We start from the raw sequence: 16,605 nt of genomic DNA on the forward strand, positions 1-16,605 counted from the left end.
TTCACCTTCTTTTTACGCCTCATCATCTTTTTAAACCAGCTCAACAGATAAACAATTTGTTAATATGATAGACAAACTCAAGAGACTGCTTAGGCTTTAACTTATTAAAAGTTACTGCTATTTCTTTTAAGCCAAAGAGACCGAAAAGTAAGCAGCCATCCAAATCCTCTCAACAATTCTTCTCCACTCTTGATATTTTTCCGCATACCAAAACCTCCTCCAGGTCATTTTAGCATAGATTAAGAACTTTAGCAATAAGATCACTTCATCCTTATCGCTAAAGCTGCAGCAATCCAATTCCTTTTAGCAAGATTATCCCTTATAAAACTCTGTTATTACAAGCTAACCACGGGAAAGCTTGCGTTAAATCCCGTAAGTATCCACTGTCTGATCAAAGGCTCACAGCATCACATCACGTGGGGCTGAAAGGACGCTTGAGAATTTTGCGATAAAAAGAGAGGAGAGACTAAAATGACTTAACGAAACGCATTCATCAAATTCTACACCAAACTAGAGCCATCATATTCTTATAGCAGCATTACAGTATATCTGGAATCAATCATATAGAATACAGGCCAGTACATAACAGTCAGTCTTTATAACAACAACTTTATGGACTAGCATGTCTATGCCAATAGACGTCCATCGCCATCACTATATGTATAGATATATTAGTACACCTGCATTTCAAAAGCAGGTTGATTGATTAGCAGAGACATTATTTCCATAGAGTAAATTATTCTGAATGAGAACAAGTCGATAATGAACTCATACATATCCAATTTACACAAGAAAATCAAACACTTCTTGGATTATGGAATTTAAGGTAAGGAGATCGACCTTAGGCAAAGCTACCTAAGATTTGTAGAGCTCTAGCTTCATGCAGTCTTCGATCCCATAGTCCGTGAGGGCAATGTGGTACTTGAGCTTCATCTGTCTCATTGTTTGCCCACTTTTCGACCACATCTTGCTCGGATGATTAGTGGAAGACGAGAAGAAACACTAGAATCTTTCCTTTTCTTTCTTTCTTTCTTTCTTTCTTTCTTTCTTTCTTTCTTTCTTTCTTGTGCGGGTTGAAAGTATAAATAAGGATCAACCGACCTAGCTGGAAGACCAAGAAACTGATGTCTTGATACTACGCCTACCGCTACCTTATTGGACCGGATGTGGATCCAGACTTACCAAATAGGATCGAAACATGTCAGGCCTGGAACTATAGGCTTGAGCTCATTTGACAGCCCTACTCCATATCTCCTAAAACTTCTATACAAAACACTAGTTTGTTAAAATTAATACTTGCTCTAAGCATTCCATGTTGATAGTTGCTGCAATCCAACTGTAAAACGACTTTCTCGTTCAACCCTTGTACCCCAAATTTTTTAGCCAAAGCACAAGCACCACAATATATGATCAAAGAAGACACTACATATTACGTAAGTTCTCAACAATATGAGCATTTTACAGTCAAAATTTTGGACAACTTTATCTTGAAATGTTCTATTAAATTTTAAAATATGTTCACCTTCATTCAAAACTCAAAATAAACTACCAATAAAAGTTTTCTCATTCTGAAGAAGCCTTGATTTTTCTTTTCATTTTGATAGATCATGAACTCATAAGCTAATCATAGACTAAATAAATAGGCTAGACTGTCTTGATGTGTAGGTTGAACAACTAGACAAACTCTCTCAAAAGATAGAGCACAACACGCTCAAACCATACGCATATAGCGCTTCAGTAAAAAAACCTACTAAATATTAATCTCAACATCTACGGTGGAAATCGAACTCATGACTTTTGTCATATGCTGCAAGGATTCAACACTGGCTACAATGGTAACCTAGGTGCCTTTGTGTTTCTTAAAACCTCTACAAAAGCAATACATGATCAAACTACTTCCTGTAGTTGTACATTGTACTAATGCTAAGAAGTCAATTAAAACATACTCCTAAAATCATACAAGTCACAAAAAGAGGACTTGCTCTTTTAAAAAATTAGTACTTTAGCTTCTACAAATAAAAAGAAAACAACCTATCAAGCTTAATAAGTTTCCAATGTTCGTAATTTGTTGACATGATTAACAAATTCATAATAGCACCTCTCCGTTTCAATCTTTCCCATCGCTAAGCAGTTTAATGCTCCTGGTTTGTCCCAATTTAAATTGACAATTATTCATATATTTATCTTCCACTAAATTAATTATACTCAATCCAAGCATATTGAACTGCTGCTCAGAAAAAGCTAAAAAAGATCATATAAAGTCACAATTTCCAACTTATTTCACGAATATTAAGGCCTTACAAACATCTAAATTCCACAAGAGAATCGCAGAAAACATGCAGCAAACGCATAATTCATTACAAGCAGATCGTTTTAGCACCACAACCAATTAAGAAGGACTGTTGGAGTAAAACAGAAAAAAACGGTAGGGGATCGACCTTAGGCAAAGGAGCCTAGTTGTAGTAGAGCTCGAGCCCCATGCCGTCGTGGATCTCGTAGTCCTTGAGGGTGATGTGGTCCTTGTAGATGTTGTACCATTTCTGGATGCGGATCTTCTCCGCCCGCGTGCCCGTCTGCGCGGCCACCAGCTTCTTCAGGTCGCCGATCGTGTCATCGTCGTTGCACTTGACGCGAACCTTCTTTCCCAATCGATCGTTAAGCACCACCTCGATCATCGCCGCCGCCCTTTCGATCTCCTCTCAAACCCTAGAAACTTTTTAGTATTAGTATTTAATAATTTGTGGACTTGGGAAGGATAGATACATAAGGATGATGAGCCGACGCCCGACGCGGATTGAAGAAACCAAGAGAGTCACGGCATCCGTCTTCTTGTCGTATATGTTTTGGTATTCTACTATCGGATTAATTGGGCCAAAAACGGATCGGGCCTTAAAGACATGGATCCAAAGTCCAAACTCGCCAATCGGCTTATCCAAATGTTTTGGTCTACGATCTACAATTCCACATACACGAACACGTACATCCATCGTAACACCGCCCCTCTCTCCCGCCCCCGTATAAGTAGTCATACCCACCCACTCGGCCACTCCAGCTCGAACCTTTCAGGAACATTCGCTCGAGCCTTTTGGTTCCTTCGTCTTCTCCGTCCGAAGAAGAAACCAAGATTTGCTCTTCCCTTCGACCGATGGCAGGTCTCCTCGCTCCTCCATACTATCCTCTTTCCTTCCCTCACGCTTGAAATGTATCGTCGGAAGTATTAGAATCTTCGAGCATACGTTAATGTCGATTTGCCCCTAAATCTGATTCGACTTAGATAATTCTTTCTCTTCAACCCTAGGATTATATGGATTATACTTGCCTTTAGATTGAACAGTTAAGATGTTTGTGAGAAATGGGGAAAGATGCTTATCTTCTTCATGCTAGAAAGAAAAGCCTTTTGACTTCTTTATGTAATGTTGGATCATAATATCCAAAGTTTCGCAATTATGTAATATAATTATGAATTACATGCTGTCATGTAGCCTTACTAAAGCGATCAATTTGAATTACAGATTATTTGGTAATCTATATATTCATTAAAGTGTGGTCCATAAATATGTAGATTTATTCAAGTAAAACTATAATTATTGATAGACTAATTATGAGATCTGCAAATAAGGGGAGTCAACTTCTAAAATCTCAATTGTCTATTTTCCAAGTGGATTGGTCCCTTAGCTACAAGATTTTGAAGAGACAGAATCTGAATGGTTATTCTAATCTATACAGATCTATTGTATCCTCCTCTTCTTCACCATCTAAGAGAGAGAGGAGAAATCCATAAGAAAATTGGAGAGAATTTCTCAAGAGGAAATCCCGAAATCTTGAAAGATCTATTCTTACAGTTTAACAAGAATGGCTTCTTATCATTAGAGACGAGTCATGTTCTCACAAGGACATTTAGGGATGTCTCGAGAGATTGAATTAATCTATGGGAATTTTCATGGATTCAATATAAAGTTTCGCACTCAAATAATTTAAGATATGAGTATACTTTGGCATAGGTCGATCCTTGGATTTAAGTGGGAAACTTTTTTTCCTTCCTTGGGTGTAAATGATTGACCCCAACATGTAAATCCTTTTTAACTTTTAACCTCTTATGGATGCACGATTATGGCCTTAGGGGTTAAGGCTGCATACATCTTATTCTTGATCCTAGATCATGCATTGACAAAAGCCTCATGAACTGGGACGGCTTTATTGGGGAGAGACCTTGGATGATGAAATGAGAATGTTGGCTTTCTAATTGTCGACTGTATGCAAAATAAGGGAGCATGATACCACCTTTAGTGTTACGGATCTTTTATCTATGGTGTCGAAATGGAATTTGAAACTCACACCCATCGGCATAATGAAATAGCTCTCAGATACAAAGAAAACTCGGGAGTGGATCATGCAAGTATTAAAGGTAGCTGTCAGTATCACTGTTGCAATAGTGGTAGCAATACAGAACAGGAAGCAAATCAAAGGAGAAACACGTAAAATATCGATGATAAAGAAGAGAATATATAACTTGGTTGTTGAAGGTAACTTCTCTTTTTTCCTATTTTGGCCTTTTGGGATTTAAGTCATTTAACCAAGTGATATCATGCATTTTAGGAGCCTCATGCCCTAGGACACCCTCTTTTTATGTCATGTAGATCGGGCTTAAGATCCTAATGGAAAGGAGAAAGAGAGCCAATACCTATTTTTGTTATTCATAAATTTGAGTTAGAGTTGGTTCAGAAAGCCCGAAGATACAACTTAATAACATAAAATAGGAGTTAAAATCATTTGTTTATCTAGTTTTGGTAGTTCCAATTGAAACTGATTGAAACCAGCCTGTGCGAACAGTGAATTTACCTGTTTTGGGGTGGGTTTGCAATTGGGCTCAAAGCCATAGAAAATATTGAAGGAAGTGTCGTGCACTATTCTGGTAGGTTATTAGTGCAATGAAATGTGTGTTGCCAAACATAATTGTCATTCTTATGTAACCTCTATGGAAGTTCTTGTTTGATATTGCATCATATCATCAAGTTTGTGCATTCTAAATCATAATTAGAGCAGATCAAATTTTGTTTGAAGCATTTATTTGTGTATCCCATAATGGATCCTGTGGTGAACATCTAAGATTCTGAGAATGACCAGGTGATCAAGAGTGGTCTAGATCTCTTTCTGGATTTGCAATCAACTACATGTTTGATTAACGAAAATTACGAAATCTTTCTGCTACTGTCATGCTCGTTTGAAACTTGTTGTTGCTGAATTACTGTATGTAACTCATAAACAAAGTGATTGAAAACCTATCTATGGCAGTTGAACTAAGAAACTTATTTCATATTGAATGTCTTAAGCTAACAAAAGATCAAGATTCTGATAGATTTGGCAATCTGTGCAGCAGTACCTGGGAAGACTATACAAAATATAAATCTGGCATCGTGCCAATGGACTAGACAAAACACCAGATATCCCAGTGAGTTTTGTGCTCTCCATATGCACAGAACGCAGCCCCTTCACGGGCTACGGTTAGCATGGACTGACATGTTAGTCATACGGTCACATACCTTAGCAACACCATGGACTAATATTGGAAAAGGAGAAAGAGTCTATTGCAACGGTGTGTTCTAGACTTTCACCACTCAGATTGTTCTCAAGTGTGATGCTAGGTTACTCATTACTCAAAGAACTCATCACACTAGATCATTTTGTTGTTTTCAAATTTTATCATGTTCCTCAACTATACTACAAACGAATCCATGCTCCATTTATCCTCATTTAACTATATAATGCATCTCCAGCTAGTCATTGAGTAGTTTGTATTTCTTGTGATTGTTTTCGTTATGCATACGATGGATTAAAATATAGTAGTTCTCAATGCAGCTACTCAAGGCAATGCTGTCTCATCATTTGAGAAAGTTAATTTTCTCAAGCTCCAAAATGGAAGGTAAAGTTGGGACTAATTTATAATTGCTTTTAATATGCTGTATTTGCAACCTAAGAACTTATAAAAAGATTTATCCAACTATTGGAATTTTGAATATATTCTCTTCATTTTGCTTTATGAATGATCATTGAATATGACCATTGCTGAAACAATAGTCTGTAAATTTGTAAGGACATTAGCTTTTAATAAAATTAAGCGCTCTTAGATCAAATTCTTTCAATTACCAAGGCACCAACTTAAAAAGGAGAATTTTTTTTTCCATACTCCTAGGTAATTCTCCCTTATCTTCTGATATTTTTTTCTTCTTCTATTTCTTTCAATCACCAAATAATGTAACATGTAAAGAAGGTTTCCTCAAAGTAACCTCATTTTGTACTGTTTGTGTTACATTCTTAGGCCTTAGCAGCTAAATCTATTATCACCTTGAGATTTCCAGATCTATGTTCAAAATATGTTGGAAAATGATATTAGTTTGTCTGCTGTCAGCCAGTTATGTATTTTACTAGCAAATCTAAGAGCTATTAATGCTGGCATCATCCAGTGTACATTCTTATCTTTTTCTAAGTTTGAAAATGTATTGAAGCTATTGGCATATTCCATGCCTTTTCACAGTGATATCCGCGGTGTTGCTGTTGCTGGTGTTGAGGGGGAGCCTGTCAATCTTACTGAACCTGTTACAGAAGCTATAGCTGCTGCTTTTGCCGCATGGTTACTAAATAAAAAGAAAACAGATGGATCAAAACGTTTAAAGATCTCCATTGGTCATGATTCTCGTATATCTGCACAAAAACTACAGGTAGCTTAGTTTAAATGTTTTATTGCTTCCTAACTCCTAAGCAGTCTTCTTGTTCTAATTATAAAGATTTTCTTTTCGCCCTCTCTGAATTCAAACACAAATGATGCTTGCTAGATTATGAGGTCTTCAATATGGAGATGCTTATCATTTTGACAGATTCAACCACATTGTCTAATGCATCCATCTCGCAGGACAACTCTCCTTGTGACTCATATACAAAGGGTCCAACCCCAGCTAAATAGGAAGATGTACTTAGTTATAAGTTTCATTGCACTGAAATGAGAACTTCAGGAAAAGTAATGGCTTGTCGACTTGCATAATGGAAAATTTAACTCCGACTTACTGAAACAACAGGCTGCCAACATCCACCCACACATTTTGAGCCTCTGACTAGCTTTGAAAGATAAGGCAATAATACAGCAATTTTTTGCTTTGGTGCATCCTGCACCAGCTAACTAGTTCTTGACTTATCAATAGGTGCGACATATAGGCCTATATTCCAAGAGACATGCATATCCTCTTTGAAGAGTAATCTCATCTTCAATTCCTACCCTGTATGAGACATTCAGTTTATCATGACAAAAGCATTTCATATCGTCTTTTCTTGTCAGCCAGATTCTTAGTTGCTACTTTGGTTCGATGTCCTTTCTCTTCTCAATTGAGCTTCATCTTCTGTTTCAGCTTTTGCACTTGAAATTATTCTCAATTGAATAACGAGCTGTTCTCCAACTTGGGCACTTGTTTCTCCGTTGGGCTTTCTTGTCTCCCTGTTGTCAATCTTGGTGATCTCCAAAGTTCATGTGCCGGTCATTGGGAGTTTCACTTTTATTGACCCTGATCTTTTATATTTGGCTTTATTTCCATGCAAAAGATCACAGTCAAAGGGGTGAAAATCCCAATTACAGGTCTGCAGGGTGACAGTGACTTAAAAGTCAGACCATACATTTTGTCATCTATTTCCCAAGCTTAGAATTTCACTCTCTGCTTTTACTGATTCCTCTGCACATCATAGATCATACTGCATTATTAGTTATTTCAGAGACTAACTACTGATAATATTGGAGTTTTCTAGGAATTTCTTTTGACTTGTATTCAAAATCATTTGACAGAAAATTTACTGACTAAGGTGCACAAGGTTGGCTCTATCATTGGTAATTGCATAATTATTGTGGCAACTGATGCTGCTTTCTCTGAGCAATTGCTGCATACCATCTTAGGATGTGTCTACTGCTGTTATTAGAGAAGTTATTAACAATCAGGAAATGCACATGCTTACTGCATGTATGAGTTCATCTAGTCTTACACTTTCTGCAAACTTTCTGATTATTATAATTCTGGCTGCTCAACTTCCAGGATGCAGTTTCTCGTGGAATTGCTGGTGCAGGGCTTGACGTTGTTCAGTATGGGTGAGTTGATGGTCTCTCCTTTAATATTCTTCTTTCTGTTTCCCTCAGTTCTACAACAAATATTGATGTCAATATGGACTAATATAGCTACTTCCATCATATCTGAGATCTTGAAATGGTCATGAATCTTTATTAGGAAGGTTGCCCAAAGAACGTCATGTTTATTATTATATACTGATATATGAGAGGCTATATTGATGCCTTCTAAGTTCCAATGCTCCCTGTGATAGTAGATATGGTCAGACATTCTCCTGACTTGTGTTCTTTCTAAATGCAGATTGGCATCAACACCAGCAATGTTCAACAGCACACTTACGGAAGATGAGAACTATCTTTGTCCCGTTGATGGAGCCATAATGATAACAGGTATAATTTAAAATTTATTTCGTGAAAAAAAAAACAAAGAATAGAGCTTCTATCTTGAAGATGAACAAATTGGTGTGAAAGTAGTTCTGATATGTTGTCCTCAAATCTTCTGCGGCCTCGTAGTTTAGCAGCTGTTGAAAAGAAATTTTATACAATTTCAGGTCTTAAAAGTCATTTAGAGAGTCAAAGCCATAAAATTCCTTCTCTTTATCGATGTAATAATGAAAATAGAAAAAAAATGAAAGAATAAATGTTTTTAGACTTTTAGATTGTCTTAACATTATATGATCTTGGTGCCAAATAGCTTCGTTTGTATTATTCTCACTATTTTGGAAATGTACATCCTCCTGCTGAATAGGTATGATGTCCTTTTGACTGGGAGCGTAAGCTCTTAACCTCATTTAATCGTCTTGACATTTCATGTGTGGCTGTCTGATTGAGCACCTTTAAGAGTAAAACAGAAACCATAAAAAAAGGTTTGTCCCATGGTGCAAATGGACATGATGCACGAATAGATTACTCTGTTAAGGAGCTGGTTATGAGGGTTCTTCAGCATTCAGCTAAGTTGGTTTTCTGACCTTACTTAATAGGTCTTGACAATCTTAAGCTCCTATTATGCTTCTTTGGAGTCATTGTGAGTGAAGTCTTGCACCAGAGCATGTGGTGTTTGTTGTCATCTTGTTTTACACAAGGATTCGAGTTTCGGCCGATCCCGAGTGGGATCGGCTGAAACCGGCCTGTTGCAGGTGGCAGCAGACAACAATAGCTGTCAGCTGTCAGCTATCAGCAGCAGCTAGAGAGAGAGAGAGAGAGAGAGAGAGAGAGAGAGTGTGTGTGTGTGAGGGAGAGAAAGGGAGAGAGAGAGAGAGAGAAAGATTAAAAAAAAAAGAGGGTATGAGAGAGAGAGTGAGGGAGAGAGAAAGATTAAAAAAAAAGGATATGAGAGAGAGAGGAAAAAAGGAAGAGAGAGTGAGGGAAAGGGAAAGATTAAAAAAAAAAGATGAGAAAGAAAAAGATAAAAAAAAGAGTGTGGGAGAGAATAGATACTTTAGACTAACAGTTAGAGGAATAGAAAAGAAGAGAGGGAGAAAAAAATATTTTTACTTTTTAGGCTTTATATGTGAGTAATTATTATTTCTTATTTTCTTATAATTTTTTCTAAATTTTTAGAAATTTCTCAACATTTTTAATAATATTTAGAATTTTATTTAATTAAAATAATCCGATCCGATACAGGCAGCCGATACGGCCGATACGTATCGTTTTTTCGGACGGCCGATCCCGATCCTGATACCGATTTTTGGAACCTTGGTTTTACAAACTTCTTATTGCAATCCTTATCAACTAACTTGGTTTTTTGTGGCTTATATGTATTAATAGCAAGCCATCTTCCCTATAATCGCAATGGTTTCAAGTTTTTCACAAGTGATGGTGGACTCGGTAAAGCTGATATCAAGGACATCTTGGAGCGTGCTACAAATATATACGAGAAGTTCTCAGAAGCTAGTCTAAAGGCATCAGCACAAGCTGCTAATGCAGCTGTAAGAAATGTAGATTACATGGCAGTCTATACTTCTGATCTTGTGGCAGCAGTTCGTAAAGCTGCCGGGAACATAGGTGATGTTTCTTTTCTGTTAAATCCACTTTGAAATATTGAGATTTTAGACTACAAGATCTTAATTATCATTTGTCACTTTTAGATCAGATATTATTCTTCTTACTGTGCCTTTAGTTGCAAGTCTATATTTCTTATGTATTGTATAGCAGAGTCAGGGGAAATATAGTAATCATATTGAACTATTGGATATTAGAAAGAGGGGATTCTTTCTATGTCATGTGAACAACAAGTTTTAGAAAGTATTATCTGATAAGAAATATAACCTTAACCTTATCAACTTATTTTCGGTTTATCGATTTTCAGAGAAGCCATTGGAAGGGTTTCACATAGTCGTCGATGCAGGAAATGGAGCAGGTGGATTTTTTGCGGTAATTTAATCTTTGCCCTTACATGTTAGGTTGGAGCCTCCAAAGAGCAACATTGTATAGTAAGTTGGCTAATCATGAAAGATCTGCTGGTCACCGCCTTAAACCAGATATACATTGTGATTTTGTTGGTATATGGTTCTCTTGCTTTAAAACAGCATGAGGGACTGTTCTAAATCCCTTTCAATTTGTGGTGTCTAGATTCCCCAATTCAAGCATATCTTGTTGCACTTTTGGTGACCCATTTTGACTATATCTACATTATTAACTCTCCTGTAAAATTTCCAAGCTCTTCCTGAGTCTCCTTTTTTTGACTAAAATTATTAGGCAGCTAAAACCTTGCCTACCTTAGCACAGACATACTGGAATTTAAGATATTATCTTCACTATTTCTCGACTTCAAGTCATGATTTTTTGAAGAAATAGATTGAGTTACACATGCCAATGTTCTTTAAGTTTCCTGATCTGTAAGCATATCTCTAACTCTGTGATCATGCATATATCTGCAATGCTCAGTCACTTGAGATGGTCTCATTACAAGGTATTGATACGACCTACTTAGATTATTCTAGTTTTCTTCTTTATCTTTATCTTTTCTCCTTGTTGTCCTTTGGAGATAAACCTAGATTAACTCCATGTGTAATTGAGAAATTTGTATCACATCTGCTGACATGCCACTGTGAGTCTGTAATTATGGTTAAGAAATATACTTGTTTTCTTCTTATTCTTTTTATTTCTTTTTATTAGATTAGTGATAGATAAATGATGGGCCATTATCATATGTTTACCCCATTACTAGCAGATTTATTCTTTTCCAACTTCCTTTAGGCAATGCAAGTAGGCTTCTAGGTCTAATGAATAGAGTGCTGCTACTTCTTTTCTTGATGTGGTGTGGTTAGGCAAAAAGTTGGTCCAAGGCCAATTCTAGAAGCAAATTTGTAACTTACCATTATCCATGCCTTTTCTTGTCTTATCAACTGTCTGAAGAAATAGACGTCCTAAATTTCTGCATTCAAAGTGCGATAAAGTCATAAAACTCTAGGTTCATGATCTTGGTCATCTTTTATCTTATGCCGTTTTCTGCACATTTTTAGTTATACCATCTTTAATTATTAGTTCTGGAAAAGCTTAGTTTGTCAGCAATTTTGCAATTTCCTAGTTCTCAGTTTTCTTTCTATTGATTGTTAATCTCGCCTGAATCTTCAGGCCTTGAAATTAACCTTAGAAAGTCATTTTCCTTGTGCATAGTACAGTATTTACGATGATAATCTGGTTCATGGAAAAATTTATTCTGGAATGAAGTTCCTGTCCTCAAAATTAATGTTTCAACCTCCATGCATTTCTTCACCCTATAGCATTCTTGTCTTTATGTTAGTCCATGATCACTGTGATTTTCTTAGACTAGGTAGAAACTAGAAAGAGTTGACATCTAATTATCTAAAATATGTATGGCATACATATACAGAGATGAAACTAATGGAATTGGCCTCTCAATTTGTGAAAGGTTTCGGAGACATGCCTTGCTACCTATTCTATGCACTTTTATGTTTATTTAGGAAAACAATAGGAATGGGCACCTATATCTAGTAACTTTAGCTCCTATCATGAAACTGTACTATAGATCTGTTTTTACAACTCTACAACAGCCGGCTTGTTAGTACATTATATATTGGTAAAAAAGGAATAAAATATTTAAGCAGTCATGAGATTTCCCTAAATATTGTTTGTTGCAACTTACACCTTACCTACTATGTTTCTGATTATCATATTTTTTAATCGAAGTCTTCACATATTAATATTTTTTTTGTACATCCATAATCCTTGTTATTATGCAATTTTTTTTAATGCTCAAATTAGGTGTTTTTATCAGGGAAAGGTGCTTGAACCTCTAGGTGCAGTTACTGCTGGAAGCCAGTTCTTGGATCCAGATGGTAATAACTAATTACACTTATGTGGAGGGATTGGTTATTATATCTTAATTCTTAACTACATTGTATAATTTTTATCACCAGGTTTGTTTCCAAATCACATTCCTAACCCTGAAGATAAGAATGCAATGAAAGCAATAACCAAGGCAGTGCATGAGAATAATGCAGATTTAGGCATTATATTTGATACAGATGTTGACAGGTACTCATAGAGTCATAGTTAATCATTTCTGTTCTGTGTGCACAATTGGCCATTACTAAATGCTATTGTCTACAGATCTGCTGCCGTGGATTCCAGTGGTCGTGAATTTAACCGCAACAGGTTAATTGCTTTAATGTCTGCTATTGTTCTCGAGGAGGTAAGATTTCTATGAGAACTCTGTCTTGCACATTGAGAAATTCATCAGTGTGACATTTACAATTTTATCTGCGTTTTCTCTTATGAGTAGCATCCAGGGACAACTATCGTCACGGATAGTGTGACTTCAGATGGTCTGACTGCATTTATCGAAAAGAAGTTAGGTAAATTAAAGTTTGGGTTGTATAGAGTCTATAGACAGTTCACATGATAACAGATTGATTACTTGTCTTCTTGAAGGAGGAAAACATCATCGGTTCAAAAGAGGCTACAAAAATGTCATTGATGAAGCAATTCGCTTGGTGAGATTTGAATTAATGTGCAATCAACACAAAATTTGGTTCTTAATAATAAAATACCCTACAATTATGAGTTGACTTTCTGCATCTTACTAGTTAAAAACTGTGGTTATAAGGTTCCTGAAGTTAGGTATAGCATCCATTAGCTGTTAAATGTTATTTTATTGTTAAACTTTGGAAAGAGTTTGCATCATATTGTTGCTGTGAATGGAGAGGATTTATTATATGGAAAATAATGTCAGAATTCTATTGGCGAAGAGTCACATCTGGCTATTGAAACCAGCGGTCATGGAGCTTTGAAGGAAAATCACTGGCTTGATGATGGAGCATTCCTTATGGTAAGTAACTGACTTTTGTTTGGTACTTTGTTGTATGTTTTATGCCTTGCTGGATTTGAATCATGTATCTATTGCAAGCCTAGATGGTAATAAATTGTTCTCAGTAAATAGGCTGCAAAGTAAACTGTAAACTGTGTGCCAGATATTTTGAGGTAGAACCTGGCCAAGTGAACCCAATCTTGTTGTCAGGATGGATAGCCTGGAATAGTGCTCTTTCTTTTTTCCTCAAAACTTTTGTTGAGCATTAGATCATCAAGCTTCAGGGTTTCAGGATTAGAGTTGAGCCTAATTGTCTATAACTAAACTCCAACCCTGAGCCAATCAGAATGGCCATGCTCGTGAGCACCTTTGTAAAGCTACATCAATGTAATGTTCAGTTAGTGTCACTTATCCTCTTGGTTCGTGAAGATCCCCTAGAAGAAGGAATCTTGTTCGACATAGCCAATTATCGCAGCTTGCTTTATGTCATCGTCCTTTGTTTCGTCCACAGATGCAAAATCCTACTAAATCTTATACAAGATTCTATCAACTTTTTTTTGTGTTTCACACTGTCTACCTTATTACTGCAGTTTAAGGCTTATACTAGCAAGTTGCTTTCGAAAATTTTCCTAGTCCTTATACTTCTATTTTATCCAAAGATGCAAAAACTTACTATATCTTATACAAGCTTTTATTTATTTGGGTTCACACCACCATCCTTCAATCGTTGGTTATTAACTTTTAAGCCTTTCTTGTGTAAATGTATGGATTTGATATCAAATTCACAAGTTCCCTAGTGTTTTATGTTAGCTAGTTTGTCTACCTTAGTGCTGTAGTTTAAGGCTTAAGCTAGCAAGTTGCCTATCCAATATGATCCAACAAATGTTCTGCAACTCAGGATCAAGATTGGCTATCCAAAAAAATAATATGTATCGGCTATATCGCTCGTATTGGTCGTCCATATCAGATTAGACTATTTTCTAATTAAATAAAATTTTAAATATGCAGACAAATTTCTAAAAATTTAAAAAAATGGATTAAAAAATTACTCACATATGAAGCCTAAAAAATAAAAAAAAAATATTCACTTAAAACTATGATGATGAATTTCAAACTAAATCTGATAAATTTCTATACTTGTAAATTACTATTGCAGAAGTATGATAAAAAGAAAAACTTTCTTTTTCACTATTGTTCTGTAGTAGTAAGAAAATGGGAGTTAAAGAGTGAGCGAGAAAAAGAGATCAAAAAGAAATGGGAAAAAAATAAAAGAGAAAAAAAACATTCTTCTAAATTCACTAGAATACAAAGTAGTTGAAAGAGCTCACCTGATCGATCGGCTGTCAAATGAGCTCAATGAAATGTAAGAGATAAGAGGAGTGTTTTATGTGAGAGATAGAGTAAAAGTTGAAAACTTGAAAAAAGAAAAGTTAAATTGTAGTTGAGGTCATTGATTACTAATGTATTATATATTCAATCCATTTTTTACCTGATCGAAGTCTTTTAAAAAAAAAAAAAAACAGTTTCATCTAGTACAACTGAAGCAAATTGGCCTATACAGTTGAAACTGGGCAATACCAAACCGAAACTAGTCACCAGACTGGTTTCTAGACAAGATCAGGATCAGTGATAACTGATCCCACCAAAATTGGGATCCATGGATCCAACCAAAGATTAAGGAATATAAACTCAGCATTTTTCCTACAAATCACCTGCAACTTTGAATTGCTTTCTTTCTTTTACTGCAGGTTAAGCTTCTGAATAAACTTGCCTCTACTCGAGCTCTGGGATCAAATGGCGGTAGCAAAGTTTTAACTGAGTTGGTTGCGGGTCTGGAGGAAGCTGCTGTCACAGTCGAACTAAGGTTGAAGATTGATCAGAATCATGCAGACCTTAAAGGAGGGTATGTCTGATGGAAGCTCACAGCATTTGTATCTTTTATGCCTATATCACATGAAAGTTTGATATCTAATCCTTTCAAATTAATTCTCTCTGGGTTCTTGGCATATAGGGTATAAGCTGGGATGTTTCTGTCTAATATTTATATCCATTTCCAATTTTTCATAAATGAGATCTTAGTTGAGATAACTTTGCATCTGAAGGCTCCAAATCTATGCAAGTTTTCTTTATCACCAAGCATATAATTGACTGGAAGGATGTATATTTTGTTGGGTAGATTATATAGGGTGAAGTAATGTACATATCAATTTCCTAATTTGATGGTATATTTGTAATATGAAGTTTCTGTCCTTGGTGATCATTCCAGGTCCTTCCGTGAATATGGAGAGGCTGTGCTAAAACATTTGGAGAACACCATCAGTTTAGATCCAAAGTTACAGAAAGCTCCCAAAAATTACGAAGGAGTATGTCAAATATCTTTTGGTTTGCTATTATGTAGACATCTATTTACTACATTTCTGTCTTAAGTGTAGTATTTTTAAAATGAAACATTCAAAATGCTGCCCTAGGTGCTTCATTCAGCAGTTAAATATATCTTTTGTGGCTCCCTGATTCCCTAGACAGCTTTGTTGCTCATAAACCTTTCAGCGCCCCATTGTGTCTCGATGTCATTCTTGTCTAATCCAATGTCTTGTATTGTTTATGCAGATAAGAGTCTCAGGCCATGGTGGGTGGTTCCTGCTAAGGCTATCACTCCATGATCCTGTTCTTCCCTTGAACATTGAGGTGAGTTTCCCCCCATAGTTTGACTAGCAGTTGGTCTGGCTCTATGCATCATTCACACCATGGAATATGCTCACAGGCACCAAGCAATGAAGATGCTGTTAAGCTGGGGCTTGTCGTATTAGCAGCCGTGCAGGAGTTTTCGGCGCTGGACATGTCAGCACTTCACAAATACGTACACCAATCATGAGATCAAGCAGATTAGGCATGTCACAGGGATGCGGGTAGCCCGAACATCTTTTCCTTGTTTGCTTGAGATGGCTGAGTGACACCTTCGTGCTTACGCAATAGCTTGCTTGAAGTGTTAGGGGAGTGAGTATAGGATATCTAAGCCTTTTTTTTTTGCAACTCTTTTGTTGTATTCAGTGTTATAAGGCCACGCTATTCAATGATCAAGAAATAAGTTATGGCCAGAAAGTCTCTGTGTGCGTCATTATTCAAAGCATGAGTGTGCAGGTGAAGTTCCTTCTCTCACTCCAATGTTCTTTAGTGTTAATATGCATGAACTGCCCTTTGGCATCAGTAAATCGACTTGCCCTTTGTTCTTTTG

At 36.4% G+C, this 16,605-nt stretch overlaps 2 protein-coding genes across 5 annotated transcripts; one reads left to right on the forward strand and one right to left on the reverse strand.

The window, feature by feature from the left end:
- Positions 1–498: 498 nt before the first annotated feature.
- Positions 499–2,804, reverse strand: LOC140763325 (ubiquitin-like protein 5). The gene is made up of 2 exons (XM_073101457.1): positions 2,439–2,804; positions 499–680 (listed from the first exon to the last, which is right to left on the reverse strand). Exon 1 carries the CDS (start codon positions 2,673–2,675, stop codon positions 2,454–2,456), a length of 222 nt encoding a protein of 73 aa, XP_072957558.1. The 5' UTR covers positions 2,676–2,804; the 3' UTR covers positions 499–680; positions 2,439–2,453.
- Positions 2,805–2,996: 192 nt separating this feature from the next.
- LOC140762484 (uncharacterized) lies at positions 2,997–16,440 on the forward strand. Of its 4 annotated transcripts, none has more exons than XM_073100319.1 (18): positions 3,000–3,152; positions 5,375–5,593; positions 5,845–5,920; positions 6,533–6,716; positions 8,070–8,122; positions 8,400–8,488; positions 9,869–10,105; positions 10,410–10,474; positions 12,342–12,402; positions 12,484–12,601; positions 12,677–12,758; positions 12,849–12,921; positions 12,998–13,059; positions 13,299–13,394; positions 15,122–15,276; positions 15,640–15,736; positions 15,981–16,058; positions 16,135–16,440. In XM_073100319.1, the coding sequence occupies exons 1-18, from the start codon at positions 3,146–3,148 to the stop codon at positions 16,243–16,245; spliced, it is 1,863 nt and encodes a 620-aa protein (XP_072956420.1). In that variant the 5' UTR covers positions 3,000–3,145; the 3' UTR covers positions 16,246–16,440. The 4 variants fall into 4 exon arrangements, with proteins under 4 accessions (XP_072956423.1, XP_072956420.1, XP_072956422.1 ...); XM_073100321.1 differs by having other exon boundaries at positions 5,857–5,920; XM_073100320.1 differs by having other exon boundaries at positions 3,007–3,152; positions 5,378–5,593.
- Positions 16,441–16,605: the final 165 nt, after the last annotated feature.

The sequence above is a fragment of the Typha angustifolia genome, chromosome 7, assembly GCF_048772165.1.
Source record: "Typha angustifolia cultivar Huaian chromosome 7, ASM4877216v1, whole genome shotgun sequence".
Classification (NCBI taxonomy): Eukaryota; Viridiplantae; Streptophyta; class Magnoliopsida; order Poales; family Typhaceae; genus Typha; species Typha angustifolia.